The sequence below is a fragment of the Callithrix jacchus genome, chromosome 9 (assembly GCF_049354715.1).
Source record: "Callithrix jacchus isolate 240 chromosome 9, calJac240_pri, whole genome shotgun sequence".
In the NCBI taxonomy this organism is placed as follows: domain Eukaryota; kingdom Metazoa; phylum Chordata; class Mammalia; order Primates; family Cebidae; genus Callithrix; species Callithrix jacchus.
In genome coordinates this window covers 22,110,175-22,137,479 of record NC_133510.1, presented here as the reverse complement: position 1 = coordinate 22,137,479, position 27,305 = coordinate 22,110,175, and the positions used below count along the sequence as shown (strand labels likewise).

Below are 27,305 nucleotides of genomic sequence, written 5' to 3'. Positions count from 1 at the left end.
CTGGTCAACATGGTGAAACACCGTCTCTTCTAAAAATACAAAAAATTAACTGGGGGTGAGGTGGTGCATGCCTATAGTCCCAGCTACTTCAGAGGCTGAGGCAGGAGAATCGCTTGAATCCAAAAGGTGAAGGTTGCAATGAGCAGAAATCGTGCCACTGCACTCCAGCCTGGTGACAGAGTGAGACTTCATCTCAAAAAAACCCAAAAATCTTTATTTTAAAATCTTACACTTTATAAAGTATTTGGAATGTGGCTCATATAATGTCAAAATTTGCTAATTCAGCCAACATTTCCTTCAGTGTTTAATACTTTTCATACTTCATAAATTATTAGTATACTTTAGATAAACATTTTATGTTTTAATCTCTTGTTTTTTGACTGACAGAAAATACATTTTAAGTGCAAATTCTGCCAGTTTGACTAAATCATTTATAGACTTGTTAAATGCAACTCTCCATATTATCTTTTGTGAAAAATTAGAAGTTCTTTACAGAAATATGGTTGAAAGCCTACACACTTTTGCTTGTGAGGAAAGAAAATACCTTGCCCTTTTCTGCAAAATTAACCAGAAATTCTGCTAAAATATGAAATTTACTTGTGTTGCATCAACCCTCATACTACATTGATGGTTATTTTGACTGTCTTACACAAGAAAAAAGAATGTGACATTGAAGAGAAAACAGCAAGTAGCTCTTTTGTGGCTTATACATTTTGTCACATCCTCTCAAATACCTCTCTCTTTCACACCAGTGGTTCAAATATAGTGCAATATTTGTCACAGTGTGGGTGTCTGGGTTCTGCACTCTGATATTTACTATCTTTTGTTTCTTTTAATGTCAGCAGTGACCCACTACATTGGTCTTATTACCAATAAATAGGGTATATTTTCCCACAGTTTGAAAAACACTACTTAAGATGTTCTGTGTGCCAATGGCCTCCAGCTGGACATTATTTTTAATTTAATGTGCACATTCCAAATAAATTAGTCTATTGCCTGTCCCCTAAAACTCCATTGCAGATAAAAATGTATTTTCTTATAAAGAGCTGATGTCTTTTCATATATAGAAATTTCCAAACAACTTTGAAATCATCCACCTTCTTACCCTATTCTGAACCTCTGGAGAGTTTTTAAACCAAATTAAAACTACAAAACAATCTTCAGTGTTACTACCTTGCAGTGTAAACCTGATATAAATTGAATATTAAAATGAGCTCATCTAATACTTACTCATCAGAATTTAAAAAAGAGTCATTTATCCAATTTCATTTCTTTTTTGGTAACGAAAACTTTAATCCAATCCAAAATGGAACTGCTTTGTCATGTATCAGCTTTTGTGTGAGTGTCTATTAATGGAATAAAAGAATATGAAGTCTGCTCATCTATTCCTAGTTTGATCCCCTAAAACCCAGTTCAAGCATCACCCCGTCTCTGAAGTCTTTCCTAACTCGTCAGCATTATTTCTTCTTTGTGATATTTCTCTCTATATTTTTATCTCTATTACTGTATTCATCACCTTACATTCAATTATTTGCTTACATATCCATTAGGTCATTCAAATTGGGAAGTCAGAGTCTTCACTTCTGTTGCATAAAACCTCTAGGCTAAGGCACAGACCTATTAGTATGGTTTAATGAAAGTGCTAAGTCTTATTAAGGAATTTCGTTTAATGATTTACCAATTCTTCCTTATCTCGAATAATCAGCAAACTGGATTCTTTTGTGGAACAGTCAGCTAGACTGTTATTCCAAGGGTTGACAGCGTGAGAAAGTAACAAACGTTTCTCTCTGACTTTCTCCCAAGATATTGGGCAGTTTAAGAGAATTGGTCTCTCTAAGGTAAAAAACAGAAATAAGAAATAAATGTTATATTTCTAACCTGTCTCTGACAAACCACAACCAATCACACACACATCATTATAAATACTTAAAGTCCCAGCCTGGCCAACACAGTAAAACCCCATCTCTACTAAAAATACAAAAATGAGCTGGACATGGTGGCCAGTGCCTATAATCCCAGCTACTCGGGAGGCTGAGGCAAGAGAATCACTTGAACCCAGGAGGTGAAGGTTGCAGTGAGCCAAGATCATGCCACCACACTCCAGCCTGGGCGACAGATTGAGACTGCATCCCCCCCCCAAAAATGCTCAAAGTCTTTGATTATCACTGTGAGAACAATGAATTTGTTATAAAGTTGAAGTTTTTGAGAAGTACTGTTTATTCTGGTACCAAGAATTGGGAATTAGTGACCAGTTATCTTGAGTGTAAATGGAATCATAAAATATTAAAATAGGAAAATACCATCAGAATAATTTATACTGCCACATCTTACATTTTAAGACAGTGAGAGACAGAATAACTTGTTCAACTCTAGTCAGTCAGATGGACTATTCTAAAATCATCACCAGTGCCTATTCCACTACATGGGCAACAGCATAAAACTAATGCAAAAAGTGCTGACTTTAAATGATGCACAAAATGCATAGCAAATAATAATAATTTTCACTAAATTAATGAGAGATAAGAACATTTCTAATTGCTAAATGACGTATTTACCTACCTAATGTGATCTATTGGATAGAATTATCCAGAAGGACTTTCAGGGTTTCTTAAAACTTCTGTGAGAATGTGCGCACATTCCACTACAGTCACTCAACAGTCACCTTTGTTTTTATTAATACACGCTGGAACAAGACTAATGTGGCCACATGACGAGGGAATATAATAATAGTAAAGAATTCACTCTGTGTTTTGAGTTCTATCATTTAACTTCGGACCAAACTTAATAGCTCACTAAAATAATCAAATAATTCACATATTTTCCTATCAACAATGGGGTATCCTAGCAGAGCTCCTCATGAAGCAGCATGCCCTGCCGGTTAAGACCTTAGGCTCAGAAGTCAGACCACTTACGTATAATTCCCAGCCTCATCACTTGGTACTTATGTGACCCTCAGCAAGTTGTTGAGTGTTTTTATGCCTCAGTTTTCTCATAAAGAAAAGCAGCATGATAAGAATAACTTAACATATAGATTGTTGTGAATTGTACCTAAGGTAACACATGATATCTACCAAATATTAATTGTTATTCTTAGGAAATTCAAACCACATAATTACCTGTTGTTTTACTCATGTTCTGTTGAATGTCCACACTGCATTTTTCTCTTGATGATTTCTGTATTAACGATGTCACTAGTACATAAAGAAAAATCATTAAGAAGATTAAATGCTGAAATGTGTGGTAAGGTGGATATATTACATTTGTCACTTTGGGAAACAAAATAATCTCAACCAGCTTGACTATGGATAAAAGATAAAGGTAATAGCAATGTGGTTAAAAAAAAGATCTTACAGATACAGAAACAAATAAGTAAAAACAAAACAGGTGGACTCACACAGGCATTAGATTGACTAGATAAGTTAGTCTAAGGGCATTACTTAAGCTCTTAAATTGCCTACAGTTTCACCCAAACTTTATCATCTTCAAAATGAGTCTAATTGTTCCTGTTCCAAGAGAGGGACTATCTGCTGCAATCTGGAATTTTAGTAGGTACATAATAAACCATAAATAACTGAAAACTTTTCTTTGTTATCTTTGGTCACACTTGTGATCTTTCTAAAAAGTTCTTGGAGCACATGTATAATAACCGTGATGACTCTCAGGGCAATTAGGAAGACAAATATGAAAGGCCGGTATCCAAAGTGGATACAGACTGACTGTTAGAAGCCTTCTTTCATGACTTTTTATTCATTGATCTTTCACTAAGTTTGAGGTGGCCAAATTATGTTGAGATGCTATAATATACATGATGGAAGTAGAGTAGGTATAATGAAACAAATGATGGTGCCTCACTTACCTGAAACACTCAACCCAGTAACAACCAAGGCAAGAATAATAATCCCAGCACCGCTAAGTTTCAGGGCAAATTGGTGCCAAGGCGGACCCTGACAGACATCTGAGAAGTTAAAACAAAAACTCTGTTAACTAACTTGAGTACATCTGGTACAAAAATGTACTTGAGATGACATAGGAACAATTAGATTCAGCCCTCAAGGCTGGGGGCAGGAAACAACCTCTATCAGCTGTTCTAAAAGTACACTCCTGCAAGATGGGTTCTCAGATCCAACAGTTTGCTCCTATTTTAATAGGAACACTTATGCATGTGTGTATACAAAGGACTGATATAAGAATCAAATGAGAAAGATGTTTTGACAATTGTCAAGTGCTATACAAAAAAGAAGTGCATGTCTTAATGTAGGAAGTAAGTAAAAGCATTTTGTCCAAGAAGAAAGACCTTCATTTAGTCGAGATATTTTTTGAGGCTCTATTTTGTGCCAAGCACCGTGTTAGGTGCTGGTGATACACAGAAATTCTGATCTTGAACATGGAATCCTCTGCTTTTCTGTTGTCTAGAACAATCATCTCCAAGTTGGGTCAAATGTATGGCATTCAAGGAAGAAGGCTTTGCGACTGCATATCATTTTCAATATTATAACTAATATAACATAACATGTACTTATGTCTACAACATTGTGTAGTCTAAACAAAGTGTCAGATATCTCTGCTTTTCTCTGTAATCATATCAATTACTATATAATAAATCTGTTTCTTTGCTCCAGGATGGCTATAAAAGCCATTTCTACTTTTTCTGGTACGTTGCCCTTGACAATTAAGTTGTGCAGTCCAGTTTGCAGACCTGATAATATAATCTCTCACATTAGGATGCTGACACTTAGAGAAGTTAATTAGCTCTCTCTAAAATGGCCCTGAGGACATTGAGTTAGACATGATCAAAGACTATGGGAGGAAACATAATACACTGGAGTCGGGGTTGTGACATATGAATTATCATCTGGTACCCTTTAGGACATATGCTGTATCAGTAGAGCTGGGAGGGAAGAGTAAATACGTAGTAGAGACTCCAAGGTCCCAGGCATACATCTGAATGTGAGTAAACCCAGCTTGGTAATATTGGCCTAGAACTTCTAATGAGAGCTAGTGTGATACAATAATAGCCAAATGCAGTCAATGAGCCCAAGACAGCACCGGGATGTCTTTTCTTCCAGTTTTACATACGTAAATTATTTTACCTTTTTGTTTTCTCTTCCTCACCCTTTTCTTTCTTGAAACTCTTTGTTTGCCAAGTTAAGAAAGCTCTGTAGAGTCACTATTTTAATTGCTAAATTAATTCTATTACTAAAATTAATTTAGTAATTTTCATTACTAAAGTCTAACATTAAGAACTTTCCTATCTAGCAATCTGAGTGTCAACATACTATTTTGGAAAACATGTTCAACCTTCATAATCCACAGATTTCCTCATCTGTAAAATGTGGAATATCTACATCATAATATTTTAGAGAGGCTTACATGAAACAATTCTTCTAAATGCTGGGCACCGTGTCTGGCACATGGTAACTGTTCAATGAATAGCAGTTCTTTTTTTCTAAAAAGTTTTTTTTTTAAACTACAGTTAAAAGGCAACTTGGTGACTTTTACAAATTGTTACTCATTGATGCTAAAATTTAAGGAATTGAGTGGAGTGTTCTTTGTCTGGGAAGAATGCAATCCTGTACCATGTTTCTGTGGCAATCCCATAAGATTAGAATCAATGAAGCTACAATAAACCACTACAGAGGTCAGGCGGATGTTAGTTATCTAGAAATACCTGTCCAGGGCTATTCTTTATTTGGGTTTTAAAAAGCATGTTAAATCATCTCTGTTCCCTGTTCTAAACCTTCCAATGGCTTTCTGTCAGGCAAATCTGAGTGTGTAGAATGACTCCTACATCCCTATTCAAGCCGGCCCCCACTGCTTCACTGACCCCACCCTCTGTGGCCTCCAGACACACACTTTGCACGCATACATCTCCTACAATGTCACAGGCATGTTTTCATTTTGAGATTTTTGCACTTGTCAGTCACCTTCCTAGAAGGCTCCTCTCTCAGGAGCTTATGGCTTTGTCCCTTACTTCTGTCAGGTTTTGAACTCACGTCGTCTTCTCAGGAATGCCTTCCTTGATTATTCTGTTTGATATGCTACCCTCCCCCAAAGCTAAATTCTATTTTCAGATTCTTCTCAATAACACTAACACCATCTCATCTTTTATACCAACTCAGTTATTTGTTTATTTTGTTGTTTGCCTCCATTGTACTATAAACTCTATGAAGAAAAAGAATTTTTTGTTTTTTGTTCACTGCTGTATTCACAGCATGCCTGGCATAGAGTAGGTGCTTATTTTTGAGCAAATCAATAAACTCTAGAGGCATTTTTGCAAACACCTCATCCACTCCTCTAACAGACCAAACCTGTGGCCATTTGGCCAAAAGCAAGATAGGTTATCACTCACATGTCTCTTTCTGGTTTTGCTGACTGCCTTAGATACAATCACCATGCTACAGAGTAACCACAGCCTGAACAGTTTAACAGAGTCCCATCGTGGTTTTACAATTTTTTAATATCAGGCCAGTGTTCTATATAGTCACATTTTTTGCTCTAGCTTTTTTCTACTCTTTTTTAAAGTGTACTTTCAGAATGACATTTTATAGGATAATTATTACAATCCAAGCAGAAAAATTTTCTGCATCCATTGGTTTGAGATCATAGCAACATTTGGGAATAGTCTCATTATTTTTCTCTATATTCATTTTCTGACAATGCCTGCCCCCCACACCTTTTGGTAGATCTGAATAGAGGAAAAACATTTTTCTTTAAAAATGTTTGCTCAACCAAATCCTCCTTACAGTTATTAGAATACTCTAATTTCCTCTAAGCTTATGTGAAGGTTATAGTGAAACTTAATTGATGACTCTTTAGACTATTCTCTAAAACTTTGAGAATTCAATAGTTTAAAACTTAAACAGTCTTAAAACAGACAAGTCACATGCTTGGCATATTATGGAATTAATATCAGAATGGTAAACAATTGTAGTATTACCAAAGTCAGTAAATTCAGTTAGATGTCAGAAAAGAATCATGTGTCATAATAATTTCATGCTTATTTTCTGCCTCAGTTTCTAGTCTCTTCTCATCCATCCCCAGGCCATGCTATCCATCAGGTATCACCTCATACTGGTGTTCCCCACTTCTTTCACTCAGAATCCTAACTCTTCAGAGCCCTAGGAAAGTGCCAGTTTCCACAAATTGGAAGTAGGTTCATTACTGATATGCTCCAGTATCTTGTGGCTTAACTCCTTCTAAGCTGTGATACTTTTTAAACTAGAAACTATCAGGTAGTAATAATATTCAAATCTTTTATCTTGAATATGAATTTTTTTCCAGAGAGTTTTCCTCTCTTGAGGAGTATGTTACTCATTAAGCCTACATTATTATTATTATTTTAGACAGAGCCTTGCTGTGTCACCCAGGCTGGACTGTAGTGGCACAACTACAGCTCACTGCAGCCTTGATCTCTTGAGCTCAAGCAATCCTCCCATCTCAGCCTCCCAAGTAGCTAGGACCACAGGGATGTGCCACCACACTTGGCTTTTTTTTCTAATTGTTTGTAGAGACCAGGTTTTGCCATATTGCCCAGGTTAGTCTTGAACTCTTGGACTCAAGGGAACCACATGCCTCAGCCTACTGAAGTGCTGGGATTACAGGCATGAGCCACTACAACTGGCCTACACTTTGTATTCTGAAAGGAATATTATGAATGAAAATGCACTAGGACTTAATCACAGTATTGATATTTTGTAGAGGAATTTAGAATAATGTAGGTCATTACTACAGCAAGTTTGCAATGTGTCTTAAATATTCCTTATTTCATACATGTAAAATGTTTTTCCTTTCCTCCCTTCATTCCTTCCTCTTGTTTTTCTTTCTCTTTCTTTCTCTCTCTCTCCCTCCCTTCCTCCCTCCCTTTCTTTCTTTCTCTCTCTCTCCCTTCCTCCCTCCCTTTCTTTCTTTCTTTCTTTCTCTCTCTCCCTCCCTTCCTCTCTCTTTCTTCTCTCTTTCTCTGTCTCTCTCTCTTTCTTTCTTTTTAAATACTAATCCTTATCGAGCAGGGTAACCCATAGGCAGTGTGCCCAGGGTAGCCTAAGCTATTGTTTCTTCCAAGTCTTTTAACCAAGACTCAGTAAGAGAAGTGATGTTTGCTTTTCATGCTAACTTGATGGGAAACAAAAGAAATGTATGAGGCTTACAATTATTTTTCAAAGTTGTCATTATCTACAGGCAAGTTATGCAACACCTATCAATATAAAACTGCTGATCATCTTTAAGGCAGTGATTTAAAGCCATAAATGTAAGAGAAAAATCTAATTTTGGAAGATACACAAATGCCAAAAGGAAAAGTAAAGCCACTTACCCTGAGGAAGAGATGAAGGTGAAGAATTTTCTGGGCCTGAGTCCCTGGGTAAGTTTAAATCAGCATACGTCACCTGGTCCATTGCAGACAGAGGAAGGTGGCATTAAACTTGTGTATAAGAACAAACTCTCAATTCTGTGAGGCAAAATCAGAAAAAGGAAGTGCTCTACCTGTAAAACTTTGTTGTCTCTCTTTTGTTCCCACCTACCTACACTCCTAGTTGGGGGGTTTCTCTATAAATTACTGAGACAATCGACTTACTGCATGTTCATTATACTTAGCTGTGTAACATCTACTGTCATTAATTAATTGGCCTGTTGTTTGACAAAATTCTGGGAGGCTCTTTTGTTCTTGTTTTTCTAGCCATTTATTCTGTGTTCCTCTCTCAGGGCCAGCCAATGAGGCAATCACCTAGAGTTCCACTTAAGGGATGCCCATAAAACTCAGTAATTAACATAAATAATATTTGATGTAATTTTGTAAAAGTAAAAATTAATGCAAAAAAGTCCATAATGCTATTCAAAAGCTCTAAAATCTTTCTGAAATGCCTGTGCTCCAAAGGAAGTTGTGAAATGTAAAAAATGAAAACCTAAACTTTGAGAAAGCCCCCTGAATAAAACAACAGAAAAAGCAGTGTTCTGAAGATCAACAGTCTCCCCTTAACTTAGCTTTAAAGGCACTCTTGCACATGATAGCATTTCCACATAAGTAAAAGCATTTGGAAACTGCCAGAGTTACAGGAAGTGGATTATATGAAATTTTTATCTCTTTCAAAGATTTTCAGGTGTAGAAACTTAGAGCAAGATCTTAGGTGCTTCCAAGTCTAACATTCTTACAATATACGTTAAAAACAAAACAAAACAAAACAAAACAGGAAGGATCCAGCATGGCTGAACAGAAACAGCTCTGGAGTGCATTTCCCAGTGAGAGCAGTGCAGAGGGTGAGTGCTCACCACAATTCCAAACAAGTTTTCACTGCCCACAGACCAGGAGATTCCCAGGCTGAAAAAGTGCCATGAGTTTTCCACTTGTCAGTTTCAGCCGGTGCCATGTTGGCACTCAGAAACTCACACAAGTCTGGGCTGCCTTTTTGGCTGACTCCCGGAATGCCTGGGTGATAGAGCCACCCATTCAACTGAAAGGGAGGGGGATAAGACAGGGAGCCAGGGGATCTGGCTCGGCGGGTACCACCCCCACAAAACAAGCAATTTGAAATGCTCTGGTTTCGCACCAAGTGCAGCCAAACCCAGGACCGTCCAGCTCAGTGTGGGGAAGGGCGTCCCCCACTATGGAGGCAGTCCTCTGTGATGAGGCAGTTCACAAAGCAGCAGGGCAGAGCCTGTGGCAGCTCAGAAACACCTCTGCTGGCAAACTGTGACCTGACTACTCTGTGTGGGGCAGGACATCTATAAAAAAAGGCAGCAGCACAAGAGGGACTTATAAATAAAGCCAGTCTTCCCAGGACAGAGCATCTGGGAAATGAGGTGGTTATGAGTTCAGCTCCTGTAGACTTAAAGGTACCTGCCCAGCAGCTCTGCACAGAACAGCGGAGCTACCAGCACAGCACTTGAGCTCATATAAGGAACAGATTGCTTCCACAAGCAGCTCCCCAATCCCTGTATACCCAAAGAGACACCTCATAAAAGGGAGATCAGGCCAACATCTGGTGGGTACCCTTCTGGGTTAATGATAGCAGAGGAAGAAACCTGTGGCAACTCTTGATGTTCTGCAGCCCCCATGGGCAATCTCCAGGCAAGGGGGATCTGGAGTGGACCTCCAGCAGTCCTGCAGCAGAGTAGCCAGACTGTTAGAAGGAAAACTAAGAAGGAGAAAGAAATAGCTTCAACATTAACAAAAAGGACATCCACTCAGAGACCCCATCCAAAAGTCACCAACTACAAAGACCACAGGTAGATAAAACCACTAAGACAGGAAGAAACTAGTGCAAAAAGGAGAAAAACACCAAAAACCAGAACACTTCTCCTCCTCTAATGGATCACAGCTCCTTACCAGCTAGGGATCAAAGATGGATAGAGAATGAATTGGATGAATTGACAGACACAGGCTTGAGAAGGTGGGTAATAACAAACTTCTCAGAGCTAAAAGAACATGTTCTAACCCAATGCAAAGAAACTAAGAACCTAGAAAAAAAGTTAGATGAGATGCTAACTATAGCTTAGAGAAGAAAATAAAAGACTGATGGAGCTGAAAAACGCAGCATGAGAACTTCACGAAGCATATACAAGTTTCAATAACTGAGTTGACAAGCAGAAGAAAGAATATCAGAGACTCAAGATCAACTCAATGAAATAAAATGAGAAAGAAAAAATAGAGAAAAAAGAGTGAAAAGAAATGAACAAAGCCTCCAAGAAATATGGGATTATGTGAAAAGACCTAATCTACATTTGATAGGTGTACCTAAATGTGGCAGAGAGAATGAATTCAAGCTGGAAAACACTCGCAGCAAGAGAGAAAGGTCAGGTTACTCACAAAGGGAAGCCCATCAGACTCACAGTGGATCTCTCGGCAAAAAGTCTACAAGCCAGAAGAGAGTGAGGGGCCAATATTCAACATCCTTAAAGAAAAGAACTTTCAACCTGGAATCTCATATCCAGCCAAACTAAGATTCATAAGCGAAAGAGAAAGAAAATCCTTTATGGACAAGCAATTGCTGAGACATTTCATCACCACCAGGCCTGCTTTACAAGAGCTCCTGAAAGAAGCACTAAACAAGGAAAGGGGGCTGGGCACAGTGGCTCATGTCTATAATCCCAGCACTTTGGGAGGCTGAGGCAGGTGAATCACGAGGTCAAGAGATCAAGACCATCCTGGTCAAGATGGTGAAACCCCGTCTCTACTAAAAACACAAAAATTAGCTGGGCATGGTGGTGCATGCCTGTAGTCTCAGCTACTTGAGAGGCTGAGGCAGGAGAATTGCTTGAACCCAGGAGGCGGATGTTACAGTGAGCTGAGATTGTGCCATTGCACTCCAGCCTGGGTAACAAGAGGAAAACTCCATCTCAAAACAAAACCAAAAACAAAAAAAACAACATGTGCAAGGATGTTATCAAGCAAATGGAGAGCAAAAAAAAAAGCAGGAGTTGCAATCCCAGTCTCTGATAAAATGGATTTTAGACCCACGAAGATAAAAAGAGACAAAGAAGGGCATTACATAACGGTAAAAGGATCAATGCATCAAGAGCTAACGATTCTAAATATATGTGCACCCAATACAGGAGCACCCAGGTTCATAAAGAAAGCTATTACTGACCTACAAAGAGCCTTAGACTCCCACACAATAACAGTGGGAGACTTTAACACTCCACTGTCAATATTAGACAGATCAATGAGACAGAATCCAGGACTTGAACTCAGATCTGGACCAAGCAGACCTAATAGATATCTACAGAAATCCCCACCTCAAGTCCACAGAATATACATTCTCAGCACCACATGGCACCTACTCTAAAATTGACCATATAATTGGAAGTAAGTCACTCCTCAGCAAATGCAAAAGAACGGAAATTATAACAAAAACTCTCTCGAACCATAGTGCAATCAAGTGAGAACTCAGAATTAAGAAACTAACTCAGAACCATACAACTGCATGGAAACTGAACAACTGGCTCCTGAATGTCAACTGGATAAATGATGAAATGAAGGCAGAAATAAAGATGTTCTTTGAAACCAGCAAGAACGAAGACACAACATACCAGAATCCCTGGGACATAGTTAAAGCAGTGCCTAGAGGAAAATTTATAGCAATAAATGCCCACCAAAGAAGTGAGGAAAGATTTAAAATTGACACCCTATCATCAAAATGGAAAGAGTTAGAGGAGCAAGATCAAAAAAACTCAAAACCTAGCAGAAGACAAGAAAAAAACTAAGGTCACAGCAGAATTGAAGGAGAGAGAGACAAAAAACATCCTTCAAAAAAATCAATAAATCCAGGAGCTGGTTTTTTGAAAAGATCAACAAAATACACCACTAGCCAGATTAACAAAAAAGAAAAGAAAGAAGAACCAAATAGATGCAATAAAAAATGATAAAGGGGATATCACCACTGACTCAACAGAAATACAAATTACAATCAGAGACTACTACAAACAACTCTAAGCACATAAACCAGTAAACCTGGAAGAAATGGATAAATTCCAACATCTGGTGGGTACCCTTCTGTGACGATAATAGCAGAGGAAGAAACCTGTGGCAACACTAGCTGTTCTGCAGCTCCCACAGTCAATCCCTATGTGAGCAGGGTCTGGAGTGGACCTCCAGTGGTCCTGCAGCAGAGGAGTCAGACTGTTAGAAGCAAAGCTAAGGAGCAGAAAGAAATAGCTTCAACATCAAGAAAAAGGCCTTGCACCCTCCCAAGCCTAAACCAGGAAGAAGTTGAAACCTTGAACAGACCAATAACAAGGGCTGAAGTTGAGGCAGCTATTAATAGCCTACCAATAAAAAAATGTCCAGGTCCAAACAGGTTCACAGCTGAATTCTACCAGATGTACAAAATGGAGCTGGTACCATTCCTTCTGAAACTATTTCAAACAATCCAAAAAGAGGGAATCCTTCCCAAATCATTTTATGAGACCAACATCATCCTGATACCAAAACTCGGCAGAGACTCAACAAAAGAAGAAAACTTCAGGCCAATATCCATGATGAAAAAATCCTCAATAAAATACTGGCAAACTGATTGCAACAGCACATCAAAAAGCTTATCCATCACTATCAAGTAGGCTCCATTCTGGGGATGCAAGGCTGGTTAAACGTATGCAAGTCTATAAATGTAATCTTTGGTTACATCTGTAAACAGAACCAAAGACAAAACCCACCTGATCATCTCAATAATCGCAGAGAAGGTCTTTGACAAAATTCAACAGCCCTTTATGCTAAAAACTCTCAATAAACTAGATATTGAAGGAACATAACACAAAATAATAAAAGCTATTTATGACAAACCTACAGCCAATATCATACTGAATGGGCAAAAACTGGAAGCATTCCCTTTGAAATCCGGCATTAGACAAGGATGCCCTCTGTTACCACTCCTATTCAAAACAGTATTGGAAGTTCTAGCCAGAACAATTAGGCAAGAAAAAAAAGGGGTATTCAATTAGGACAAGAGGAAGTCAAATTGTCTCTATTTGCAGATGATATGATTGTGTATTTAGAAGACTGTATCATCTCAGCGCAGAATCTCCTTAAACTGATAAGCGACTTCAGCAAAGTCTCAGGATACAAAATCAATGTGCAGAAATCGGAAGCATTTCTATACACCAATAACAGACTAACAGAAAAAGTCTCGGGATACAAAATCAATGTGCAGAAATCGGAAGCATTTCTATACACCAATAACAGACTAACAGAGAGTGAAATCATGAATGAACTCCCATTCACAATTGCTACAAAGAGAATAAAATACCTACTAATACAACTAATGATGTAAAGGACCTCTTCAAGGAGAACTAAAAACCACTGCTCAAAGAAATAAAAGAAGACATAAACAAATGGAAAAACATTCCATGCCCATGGTTAGGAAGAATCAATGTGAAAATGGCCATACTGCCCAAAGTAATCTATAGATTCAACACAGTTCCAATCAAGTAACTAATGACTTTCTTCAAAGAACTGGAAAAAAAACCACCTTAAACTTCATATGGAACCAAAAGAGAGCCCTCATAGCCAAGACAATCATAAGCAAAAAGAACAAATCCGGAGGCATCACGCTACGTGATTTCAAACTATAATACAAAGCTACAGTAATCAAAACAGTATGGTACTGAAACCAAAACAGAGATATAGACCAATGGAACAGAGCAGAGGCCTTGGAGGCAATGCCACACATCTACAACCATCTGATCTTTGACAAACCTGACAAAAACAAGCAATGGGGAAGCAGTTCCCTGTTTAATAAATGGTGTTGGGAAAACTGGTTAGCAGTGTGCAGAAAGCAGAAACTGGACCCCTTCCTGACACCTTACACTAAAATTAACTCCAGATGGATTAAAGACTTAAACATAAGACCTAACACCATAAAAAACCCCTAGAAGAAAACCTGGGCAAAACCATTCAGGACATAAGCATAGGCAAGGACTTCATGACTGAAACACCAAAAGCATTGGCAACAAAAGCCAAAATAGACAAATGGGATCTAATTAAACCTTAGAGCTGCTGTACAGCAAAAGAAACAATCATTAGAGTGAACCAGCAACCAACAGAATGGGAAAAAGGTTTTGAGAAAAAAGTTTTGCAATCTACCCATCTGACAAAGGGCTAATATCCAGAATCTACAAATAACTAAAACAGATTTACAAGAAAAAAAAAAAACATCCAAAAGTGGGAGAAGGATATGAACACATACTTTTCAAAAGAAGACATATATGAGGCCAACAAACATATGAAAAAATGCTAATCATCACTGATTATTAGAGGAATGCAATCAAAACCACGTTGAGATACCACCTCACGCCAGTTAGAATGGCGATCATTAAAAAAATCTGGAGACGAGATGCTGGAAAGGATGTGGAGAAAAAGCAACACTTTTACACTGTTGGTGGAAGTGTAAACTAGTTCAACCATTGTTGAACACAGTATGGCTCTTCCTCAAGGACCTAGAAATAGAAATGCCATGTGACCCAACAATCCCATTACTGGCTAATGGTATAATCCCATTACTGAATTATAAATCATTCTATTATAAGGACACATGCACATGTATGTTCATAGCAGCACTGTTTACAATAGCAAAGACCTGGAACCAACCCAAATGCCCATCGACAATAGATTGGACAAGGAAAATGTGGCACATATTCACCATGGAATATTATGCAGCCATAAGAAAGGATGAGTTTGTGTCCTTTGTAGGGACAGGGATGAATCTGGAAACCGTAATTCTCAGCAAACTGACACAAGAACAGAAAATCAACACCCCATGTTCTCACTCATAGGTCGATATTGAACAATGAGAACACAGGGACATAGGGAGGGGAGCATCACACACTGGGGTCTGTTGAGGTGAGGGCCAAGGGAGGGACAGCAGCGGGAGGGTGGGGAGGTCAGGGAGGGATAACATAAGGAGAAATGCCAGATGTACGTGTCAGGGGAATCGAAGCAGCAAACCACATTGCCATGTGTGTACCTTTGCAACAATCCTGCATGATCTGCACATGTACCCTAGAACCTAAAGTATAATTAAAAAACAAAATCCAAAAAAATCCCCAGCAAAATCTGAGATTTCCTAAAAGTCATTTTCTATTATTGGAGCAGAATTATACCAAGTGCCCAAATTACTTGACAATGTAAACAGTCTTCTGACTTTGAACTCAGAAGACAGGAAGTGTTTATCGAAGAAAATTTTCCTTACATCTTAATCATGAGGACATACACTTATTTCTTAAGGATCACTGATGAAGTGAGATGTGTCAGTTTCACAATTTGCCCTCTAGTGTTTCAATTGAAATATTCTTCAACAATCTATTTGATAACTAACAGTCATTTTATTGGTGTTAGGATATTTGGTTCTGCCATATACCTTATCCAAATTTTTAGGATGCACAGTATGCCACAATTATGAAAGGATATCCTGGGTCATATGAGTGAAGTAATTTGATATAGGATTATTCTCAGCCTTTAGAATATAAAGCTTAAGTGCACTCAGACTATAGTATATGTAAGAATAAATTGAAAACTTGTTAATAATGCAGATTCTTGTCACATAAACCCCTTTTTCTTCCCAAAGTACAGTTAGCTTGGATGGAGAATATGCTAAAAATTGTTTCAGGTGGTTCATGGACCATATTTAAAGAAACATGCATCAAGTAAATGAAAAGTGTAGGCATGTTTTAGAAAGGTCCATAGAGTAAACAGAAGTCCAATGGTGTAACAGGGGATTAATATCGTGGTTTAGTGATTTATTGCACTCAAGTATAACTTCAAGTTCTGAAGCATGACTGTGACTACTAGGAATCTACAATAGCATATCAAAAATAATTGATTTGAGGTGAGGTGTTCTTTTCAAACAGATACTTGCAAAAGCCTATATGGTGCAAAAGTATAAACTAGCTAGAAACTATTAACCAAAAAAGTCTTCACTTGTCCATACATAGCATGAAACCTATTGATGGATCATTTTGCTTTTTAGTATGTAGGGCAAAACTGGTCACCTGCACAATTTTCTTCTGTCACAACAGATCCTTGTTATACAATTATTAATGTGTGTGTATTCTATATATGTATATCATATATATTATAGATATATAATATATAAATATACATTTATATGCATATTTTATGTATAATATATTCTTATATATAATATATACTATATTACATACTATGAGAATATATAATATATATAAGAATATATAATATAGAAGATATATGAAATATATAATTCTTATAATAAATAATATATAAGAACATATACATGCCTATAAACATGTTTTCTCTATATGTAGATATACACACATTTATAAAACCATCATGAAAATTCACACCTATAATTTTTTTCTATTTATGCTAATGAATCCATTTGTTGATCTAATTATGAAAATTATACTTTACAGCAAAGCATATCAGAATTTACAAATATATTATCACTAGAAAATATAAATAGTGAGAGAGAGAGGATTGACAAAGCACACACACACACACACACACACACACAATATAATAGGAAAGCTAAAAATTCAAAGAATGAATGATTATATGTAATCCTAAGATTTATAATGTAGTAATAGTAGAGGTAATATTGAGCAGCTCAAGAAACATTAAGGACAAGTTTTTGACTAGATTACCTATTTTTGACATTGAACATTTTCAGGTTAGCAGTGGGCACTGGGGTGGGCAGGAAAATACAGTAAAATAAAATCAATGGATCTGTTGAAAACAAAGAGCCACAACAGAGGCCAGAAGGTGGCCACAAAAAGAAGTGATTACGTGGATAATTTTGTCCAAGAAGGTAAAGATACAAAAGTCAGCAAGTGTTAATCATAAGATAAGGGAATCTACTTCAGGCTTAAAAAATGAAAAAAGAAAGGGATAGCATTAGTAAGAGAGCAGAATAGGAAACTACAGGACTTCCTTCCCCACAGGGCCATTGCTGTGGCAACTCTAGAGACTACTGGAGAAGCTGAAGCACCAGCCCAGTGTACAACCAAGAAAGGATACACCGCCCCCACAGAAAATAGAAAAAAATTGTGACATTTAACATGCTCATTCATGCTCCTTGTCTATGCATTATACTGTGAGGCAACTGGGAGGAAACGACCCAGAGAGATGATCCTCTCTTCTGATGGAAACAACAAAGTGGACCATGCAGCGAATGTTGTGGCTCGTCTGAGGGCTGCCTGAAGAGCTGGTTTCTGTCTTGCCTGACTCACAGTGCCGATGGAACTGGTAGTGGAGTGTGGAAGGCACTGAAAGCAAAGGCAAGCAATATGTTAGAGATGCAGTTTTATAGGACAGCACCAAGAAAAGTAAGACATGAGCAAGTGTTTCTGTCAGGCCTCCTTGTCCAAGCCTGGCTGTTATAGCCTTGGTGACCTGCATGTACACCTCTGGATGGTCCCCAGGAGCCAGGAAGTATGTAACCAGGTGGCCACAGGAAGAAGTGAAACAACTTGTTTCTGCATCAACTAATTGCTCTCCCCCTGCAACCAGCAACCATTGTTCCTGCTCAGTCTTGCGAAAATTTTCCCCTGGACATTGGGTTTCTCAAGACTCCCATCCCGTACCTATGTAATTTTCCTAATTTAATGCATCCTCCCCTCTGCTTGCAACTGATACCCTTGATACTGATACCCTCCACCCTTATCATCATGCCTGTTTGTGTCAAATGACCCCTACTTTTAAGACCATGCATCCCGTCAGCCTTCCCCTACCCAATATAGATTACCACCTTTAACTGATCATTTGCCCCAACCTATATAACCAGTCCCCTTTCCTACCCACTTTGCCTAACTCCTTTCTTGGACTTGGCCCGCTTACACCCAAGTGCGAAATAAAACGGCCTCATTGCCCACACAAAACCTGCCTGCTGGTCTCTTTACACGAGCTACGTGCCTAAGTTTCAAAGGTCCCAGAACCTCAAATTAGGTTAACTGGTAAAGCTAGGAGAGGTGGTTGTTTTTCAAAGGCCCAAAACTCAGAAAGAGGAATATATATCGCAAGGCATACAAAGAAGAGAAACATGGCCCAATCAAAGGACCAAAATAAAACTTATCCTAAAAGTGAAGCAACAGAGGTCTATGAGCTGCTTGACAAAGAATTTTTTAAATTGTTGTAAAGATATTCAATGAGCTAAAAAAGGGCACAGATAGACAGCTAAAGGAAATAAGAAAAATGATGCATCAACAGGATGAAGTTATTAAAAATATACAAAACAGTTGGGCGCAGTGGCTCACGCCTGTAATCCCAGCACTTTGGGAGGGAGGCGGGAGGCGGGCAGATCACGTGGTCAAGAGAGCAAGAGCATCCTGGCCAACATGGTGAAACCCCGTCTCTGATAAAAATATAAAAATTAGCTGGGCATGATGGGGCATGCCAGCTACTCAGGAGGCTGAGGCAGGAGAATTGCTTGAACCCAGGAGGCAGAGGTTGCAACGAGCCAAGATCGTGCCACTGCACTCCAGCCTGGCGACAGAGCAAGACTCTGTCTTAAAAAATACCCCACTACATATGTGTGTATATATAACAGTATAACAAAGAACTAAGCAGAAATTATTAAGTGAAAAATACAGTAACTGAACTGAAAAGTTTATTAGAGGGGTTAAATAGCAGACTTGATCAAAAAGAAGAGTCCAAAGGTAAATTCATGGGCAAATAGGGTAATCTGTACTCTTAATTTTGGTGCATAGATTTTAAATGATAAAACTGTGCAATAAATAAGTACAACTGTATGTTAATTGGTATATAATATATAAATATGTAACTTGGTGACATCAATAAAGTTTTGGGGGGGCAAAGCTGCAAAGTAGTACAATGTTTGTGACTGAAGTTGTTAACAGTTTAAAATAGACTACTACTATTTTAAGATGCTTTACATAATTGCCATGGTGACCACAAAAAATGTCTATAGAATACAGGAAAAATGAAAAAGATAAAAGAATCAAAGTGTATCAATACAAAAAATTAGTATAAGACAAAGGAAATCAGAGAAAATGAGGGACAAAAAAGTCACAAGACATGCAAAAATATTTGACAGAGCTTTCTTCAGCAGTACATAAACAAGTTGGAACAAGACAGAAAACTAATGGGGCCCTTGAACAAGGGTAACATGTAAATTTATGAAGTATTTTATTTTCGTTAAAAAAAGCAATTAGGAAAATTACAAAATGAGTCTTAATGTCAAGATATATATAGGTTAAAAGTGAAAAAATGGAAAGCCATATTCCAGGCAAATAATGACCAAAATAGAGCAAAAGTGGTTCTAATATCAAACAAATAGACTTGAAATTAAAAACTTACAGGACACAGGCCAGAGGTGGTGACTCATGCCTATAATCCTAGCACTTTGGGAGGCCAAGGCAGGAGGATTGCCTGAGCTCAGGAGTTTGAGATCAGCCTGGGAAACATGGTGAAACCCTGTATCTACTAAAATACAAAAAAAAAAAAAAAAAAAAAAAATACAGGTGTGTGCCTGTGGTCCCAGCTACTCAGGAGGCTGAGGAGAAGAATTGCTTGAACCTGGAGGCAGAGGTTACAGTAAGCCAAGATGGCACCACTACACCCCAGCAAGACTCCATCTCAAAAACAAAAATAAAAATCACCTTTCAGGAGACAAAGAAGGACATCATATAATGACAGACGTTCAATTCACCATAAATATATTACAATTATGAATATTTACACATGAAACCTAAGAGTTCCTAAATATATAAATCAATCTTTGAAAGAATTGAAGGGAGACTCAGTGGCGGGTGCCCAGTGCATGAGGAGGCACGGCGGCCCGAGCTCGCGGGGAAGCCCGCAGTTGCGGAAGCAGCGGCGTGGGCTGGAGCAGGGGCTGAGGGAGAGGCTGCTCTGCTGGGCGAATGTGACAAGCCCCCACCCCCACTGCCTTCCTCCCCAGAGTGCGAGGAGCCCGAGCGACCCCAGGGCCATGCCAGACCACAGACCCTGCCCAGCGGCCAGCACCCGGCTCAGGCCCAGTAGCAGAGCAGTGCGGTGGCACCATGCAGGTCACCCTGAAAACCCTCCAGTAGCAGACCTTCAAGATAGACATCGACCCCAAGGAGACGGTGAAGGCACTGAAAGAGAAGATTGAATCTAAAAAGGGGAAAGATGCCTTTCCGGTAGCAGGTCAAAAATTAATTTATGCAGGCAAAATCCTCAATGATGATACTGCTCTCAAAGAATACAAAATTGATGAGAAAAACTTTGTGGTGGTTATGGTGACTAAATCCAAACCAGTGTCAACACCGGCACCAGCTACAACTCAGCAGTCAGCTCCTGCCAGCACTAGTTACTTCCTCCACGGTAACGACAGTGGCTCCAGGCTCCAACCCCTGCGCCTGCTTTGGCGCCCACTTCCACACCAACATCCGTCACTCCAGCATCAGCGACAGCATCTCCTGAACCTGCACCTGCTAGTGCAATTAAACAAGAGAAACCTGCAGAAAAGCCAGCAGAGACCCCAGTGGCTACTAGCCCAACATCAACTGACAGTACATCAGGAGATTCTTCTGGGTCAAACCTTTTTGAAGATGCAACAAGCGCACTTGTGACTGGTTAGTCTTATGAGAATATGGTCACTGAGATCATGTCAATGGGCTATGAACGAGAGCAAGCAATTGCAGCCCTGAGAGCCAGTTTCAATAACGCTGACAGAGCAGTGGAGTATCTTTTAATGGGAATCCCTGGAGATAGAGAAAATCAGGCGGTGGTTGACCCCGCCTCAAGCAGCTAGTACTGGGGCTCCTCAGTCTTCAGCAGTAGCTGCAGCCACAGCAACTACAGCAACAACAAGTTTTGGAGGACATCCCCTTGAATTTTTACAGAATCAGCCTTAGTTTCAACAAGATGAGACAAATTATTCAACAGAATCCTTCCCTGCTCCCAGTGTTACTACAGCAGATAGGTCGAGAGAATCCTCAATTCCTTCAGCAAATTAGCCAACACCAGGAGCATTTTATTCAGATGTTAAATGAACCAGTTCAAGAAGCTGGCGGTCAAAGAGGAGGAGGAGGTGGAGATGGCAGTGGAGGAATTGCAAAAGCTGGAAGTGGTCATATGAACTACATTCAAGTAACGCCTCAGGAAAAAGAAGCTATAGAAAGGTAAAGGCATTATGATTTCCCGAAGGAGTTGTGATCCAAGCATATTTTGCTTGTAAGAAGAATGAAAATTAGGCTGCCAATTTTCTTCTACAGCAGAACTTTGATGAAAATTGAAAGGGACTTTTTTATATCTCACACTTCACACCAGTGCATTACACTAACTTGTTCACTGGATTGTCTGGGATGCCTTGGGCTCATAGCCGCAATACTTGGTATAAGGTATTAGAATGTTGGGGGTGCGGAGGGAGGGATCTAGGATATAGGGCAGGGATAAATACAGTGCATGTCTGCTTCAGTTAGCAGATGCTGCAACTCCACACAGTGTGGAAAATATTATACAACCAAACAGCAGCTTTTGCAGGTCTTTATTTCTTCTGAAAAACAGTAGGTAACTTTTTCTAGGTTTCACTCTTTTTAGTGTACTGGATCCAGAAATTTAGTGTAATGCCCTGCTTTATATTTCGTTGACTTAACATTGGTTTCAGAAAGAATCTTAGCTACCTAGAATTTACAGTCTCTGTTTCATGGCAACACTGGATAATGGCTTTGTGAAATTTAAAATATTTTTGTAGCGACTGTAAACAGAAATGCCAAATTATTGATGGTTAATTGTTGCTGCTTCAAAAATAAGTCTAAAATTAATGTGTAAGAAAGCCCATTCTTTCTTGTTAAGTACTTGGGGTGGGAGGGGAGAAAGGGAACCTTTCCTTAAAGTGAAAATAATTACTGCTATTTTAAAATTTCTTGATCATTGAATGTGAGACCCTTCTAACATGATTTGAGAAGCTATACAAGTATAGGCAGAGTTATTTTCCTGTTTATATTTGTTTTGCTTTGTTTTGAGGAAAAATTGGTAGGTGTCTAATTACTATTTACTTCATTGTTACATTGCAGTAAATGTTCTAAAACAACAAAACAACAACAACAAAAAAGAAAAAATCAAAGAGAGAAAAACACAGGACCACAATGAAGTACAAGTCTTTAACAAGTTACATTTAATAGTTGACAGAAGAACCAGACAGAAGATTAGTAAGGAAATAGAAGACTTGAACAACACTATAAACCAATTGAACCCAACAGATATTTATGGAACATTGCAACCAACAGCACCAGGGTATACATTCTTTCCTTTTTTTTTTTTTTTTTTTTTTTTTTTTTGAGATGGAGTTTCACTCTTGTTACCCAAGCTGGAGTGCAATGGCGCAATCTCAGCTCACCGCAACCTCCGCCTCCTGGGTTCAGGCAATTCTCCTGCCTCAGCCTCCCGAGTAGCTGGGATTACAGGCATGCGCCACCATGCCCAGCTAATTTTTTGTATTTTTAGTAGAGACGGGGTTTCACCATGTTGACCAGGATGGTCTTGATCTCTCGACCTCGTGATCCACCCGTCTTGGCCTCCCAAAGTGCTGGGATTACAGGCTTGAGCCACCACGCCTGGCCGGGTATACATTCTTTTCAAGTGCACATGGAACACTCTCCAGAAAACATCACATGTTAGGTCACAAATCACATCTTAACAAATTCAAAAAAATTCATATCATAAAAAGGATCTTTTCCAATCACCATATAGTGAACTAGAAGTTAACACAAGAGAAACTGAAAAATCCTCAAATATTTAGAAATTAAACAACCATTAAATAACAAGTGGGATACAAAATCAGTCATAATGGAAATTAGGAAATGCATTGTGACAAATGAGAGTGAAAACACAACATATCTAAACTTGTGGGATGCAGCAAAAGCAAAGCTAAAAAAATTTTATAGTGGTAAATGCACAAGCTAAAAAAGAAATATTTCAATCAGTGACCTAGCTTTACACCTTAAGAAACCAGAAAACAAGAACAAACTAAACTCAAATTTAGCAGAAGGGAAATAATAAAGATTAGAGCAGAGATAAACATAATAAAAACTAAAAATAATAAACAAAAACCAAACAAAATTGGTAAACCCTTGGTTAGATTAAAGAAAAAATAGAAGGTGAAAATAAAATCAGGAATGATAAAAGAGATATTACAACTGATATCATAGAAATAAAAAGAATCATGAGAATACTGTTAGCCTGTACTGCATGCCACAAATTGGATAACCTAAAAGAAATGTACAAATTCCTAGAAACATGCAATCTAGCAAGACTGAATCATGAAAATATAAAATATCTGAAAAAATCAATAACTGGTATGGAAATTGAATTAGTAATCAAAAAATCTCCCTAAAAAGAAATCCCAGAGGGCTTCACTGGAGATTCTGCTCAACATTTACAAAAGTATTAACACCAATTTTTCTGAAACTCCTTCATAGAGTTAAAGAGGAGGGAATACTTCTAAGATCCTTATATCAGGACTACAGACCAATATCTCTGATGAATGTGAATGCAGAAACCCTCAACAAAATACTAGAAAACCAAATCCAATAGCACATTAAAAAGCCATATATGATAACCAAATGGGATTTACTCCAGGAATCCAAGAATAGTTTAACATACGAAAATCAACACATGGCTGTGATGGCTCATGCCTGTAATCCCAGCACTTTGCAAGGCCGAGGTGGGTAAATTGCTTGAGCTCAAGAGTTCAAGACCAGCCTGAGCAACATGGCAAAACCCCACCTCTACAAAAAACTAGCCATGTGTAGGGGCACATGCTTGTAGTCTCAGTTACTCAGGAGCCTGGGGTGGGAGGATTGCTTGAGCTCAGGAGGTTGAGGCTGTAGTGAGTCAAGATCACACCATTCCACTCTAGCCTGGGTGACAGAGTGAGGCCCTGTCTCAAAAATAAATAAATAAATAAATAAATAAATAAAAATTAATGTAATACACCACATAATAGAATAAAGGACAAAAATTACGATTGTCTCAATCAATAGAGAAACATCATTTGACAAGATTCAACACAGTTTCAAGTTCAAACACTTAACAAAATGGGAAGAGAAAGCCACTCCGTGAACACAATTAAGACCATTTATAAAGAGCCCACAGATAACATCATACACAGTGATAAAAGACTAAAAGCTTTTTCTCTAATATCAGAAACAAGGCAAAGATGCCCACTCTCACTACTTCTATTCAACATAGTGCTGAAAATTCCGGCCAGAACAATTAAGCAAGAAAAATAAATAAAAGGCATCCATGTTGGAAAAGAAGAAGCAAAATAATCTCTGTTTACAGAGGACAAAGTTGTATACATCGAAAACTCTAATGAGTCCATATGCAATAAAATCTGTTAGGACTAAGAAATGAATTAAGCAGAGTTGCAAGGTGCAAAACCAACACACAGAAATCAGTTGCATTTCTATACATGAACAATGAGCCATCCAACAAGGAAATTAAGAAAACAATTCTATTTACAATTTCATTCAAAACAATAAAAAGCTTAGGAATAAACCTAACCAAGGAGATAAACAGCTTGTACACTGAAAACCATAAAATATTGCTGAATGAAATTAATGTGGACACTAATAAATGAAAGATACTCTATGTTTATGGATTAAATAACTTAATAGTGTTAAATTGTTCATAATATCAAAAGTGACCAACAAAGTCAATGCAATCCTTTTCAAAATTCTTATGGAATCTTTTTAAAAAACTGAAAAATGTATCCTGAAATTCATTTGGAATACCAAAGGACTCTGAATAATAAAAACAATTTTGAAATAGAACAAAGTTGGGGGACTCACATTTCCTGTCTTCAAACCATATTACAAATCTATGATAATCAAAGCAGCATGATACTGGTATAAGACAGACAAATAGGGCCAGGCGCCATGGCTCAAGCCTGTAACCCCAGTGCTTTGGGAGGCTGAGGTGGGTGGATCAAGAGACTGAGACCATACTGGTCAAAATGGTGAAACCCCGTCTCTACCGAAAATACAAAAAATGAGCTGGGCATGGTGGCGCATGCCTGTAATCCCAGCTACTCAGGAGGCTGAGGCAGGAGAATTGCCTGAACCCAGGAGGTGGGGATTGCGGTGAGCCAGGATCATGCCATTGCACTCCAGCCTGGGTAACAAGAGCGAAAGTCTGTCTCAAAAAAAAAAAAAAAAAAAAAAAGACAAACAAATAGACCACTTGAATAGAATACATGGTGCATAAATTGAACTTTTATGCTTGTAGTCAAATGATTTTGACAAGGATACCAAGAGTACTCAGTGGGGAACAACCGTCTCTTCAACAAGTTGTGTTGAAAAAACTGAATATCTACATGCAAAAGAATGAAGGTGGGCTTTTATTTTACACCATATACAAATATTAACTCAAAATATATTGAGTTAAACATAAAACCTGAATTTATAAAGGAAGGACTCAATATGGCGTGGTGAGAACAAACCAGGATTGAAGCTCTCGGTGAACGTGCGGAGGGTGAGTCAGGGCCGCATTTCCAGACGGATCTTTGTTGCCCACAGAATGGGGAAATTCCCAGGTATAAAAGAGACGCAGGACACCAGGCAGAGGTTTTGACCGGCGCTGTAGCACAGCAGCGCTCCACAGTGCTCCGCACAAAGTGCACTGGTCCGGGTGCCCTGTTGAACCAACAATCTGAGACTTGAGAGGGCAGATTGGCATATCTATCTGACTGAATGGGACTTGGACAGTGAGCCAGGCCAGGAGATTCCAGGGAAACGGCATTTGGGGTAGCGCAGTGGGACAAACAAAATGGCGATTCCAAATGCTCCGGGTGGAGAGTTTCACTGCGGGCAAAGCTGAACCCAGGACCAGCTCAGTGGGAGAGGGGCATCCGCCATTACTGAGGCAATCCGCCCCTACTGAGGTACATGCCCATTGCTGATGCAGCCTGCCATTGCCGAGGCAACCCGCCACAACAGAGAGACTGTCGCAGGGCATAGCCCATGGCAGCAGGGCGGAGACTGCAGCAGCAGGGCAGAGCCAGCAGCAACAGGGCGAACCTCACACTAGCAGGGTGGAGCCTCCACAGGAAAATAGTGACTAGACTGCCTCCCAGCTGGGCAAAACAGCGCAATGGACACTCACAAAGAAAGCCCCAACCCCCTGAGACAGAGCATCTGAGAAAATAAAAGTTTTTTGAATGAGTTCTGCTGCAGCAGAATTAAATGTAGCAGCCTAACAGCCCTGAATGAACAACAGAACTCACAGCTCAGCAAGTGAGCTCCTATAAAGTACAGGCTGTCTCCTCATGCAGCTCCCTGACCCCTCTATATCCAAAAGACTGACATTTGGCAGGCATCATCCTGGGACAAAGATAGCAGAAAAAGAAACTGGTAGCATCCCTCAATGTTCCGCAGTTGCTATAGGCACACCCAAGACAAGCAGGGCCTGGAGTGGACCTCAGCAGTCGTACAGCGAAGGGGCTAGACTGGTAGAAGGAAAACCAAGTAACAGAAATACTTCATCATCAACAATCTGGGCGTCCACTCAGAGACCCAATCAAAAAGTCAGCAACTACTCAGACGACAGGTGGATAAATCCACAAAGATGGGAAGAAACCAGCACAAAAAGGAGGAAAACACCCGAAACCAGAACACCTCGCCTCCTAGAAAGGACCAAAACTCCTCACCAGGAAGGGAACAAAGCTGGACGGAGAATGACTGTGACGAAATGACAGAATTAGACTTCAGAAGATGGATAATGAGAAACTTTTGTGTGAGCTAAAAGAACATGCAAAGAAACTAAGAATCTTGAAAAAAGACTTGAAAAAAGATTCGAGGAAATGATAACAAGAATGGGTAACTTAGAGAGGAATATG

At 39.0% G+C, this 27,305-nt stretch overlaps 1 protein-coding gene and 1 pseudogene across 3 annotated transcripts in view; one reads left to right on the top strand and one right to left on the bottom strand.

The window, feature by feature from the left end:
• Positions 1-513: 513 nt before the first annotated feature.
• LOC144577747 (killer cell lectin-like receptor subfamily B member 1) overlaps positions 514-27,305 on the bottom strand; it is a 49,269-nt gene continuing 22,477 nt past the window's right edge. Inside the window, exons 3-7 of one of the 3 annotated variants that reach the window (XM_078337974.1) lie at positions 17,580-17,727; positions 8,309-8,443; positions 3,857-3,955; positions 3,117-3,191; positions 514-1,833 (exon numbers count right to left, since the gene is read on the bottom strand). In XM_078337974.1, coding sequence (XP_078194100.1) covers positions 1,667-1,833; positions 3,117-3,191; positions 3,857-3,955; positions 8,309-8,390 — 423 coding nt within the window. In that variant the 5' untranslated portion in view covers positions 8,391-8,443; positions 17,580-17,727 and the 3' untranslated portion in view covers positions 514-1,666. Of the gene's footprint in view, positions 1,834-3,116; positions 3,192-3,856; positions 3,956-8,308; positions 8,444-16,997; positions 17,728-27,305 lie in introns of those variants that run through there. The other 2 variants (XM_078337975.1, XM_078337972.1) reach the window with 2 other exon arrangements.
• LOC100404770 (UV excision repair protein RAD23 homolog B pseudogene) lies at positions 20,485-21,702 on the top strand (annotated as a pseudogene).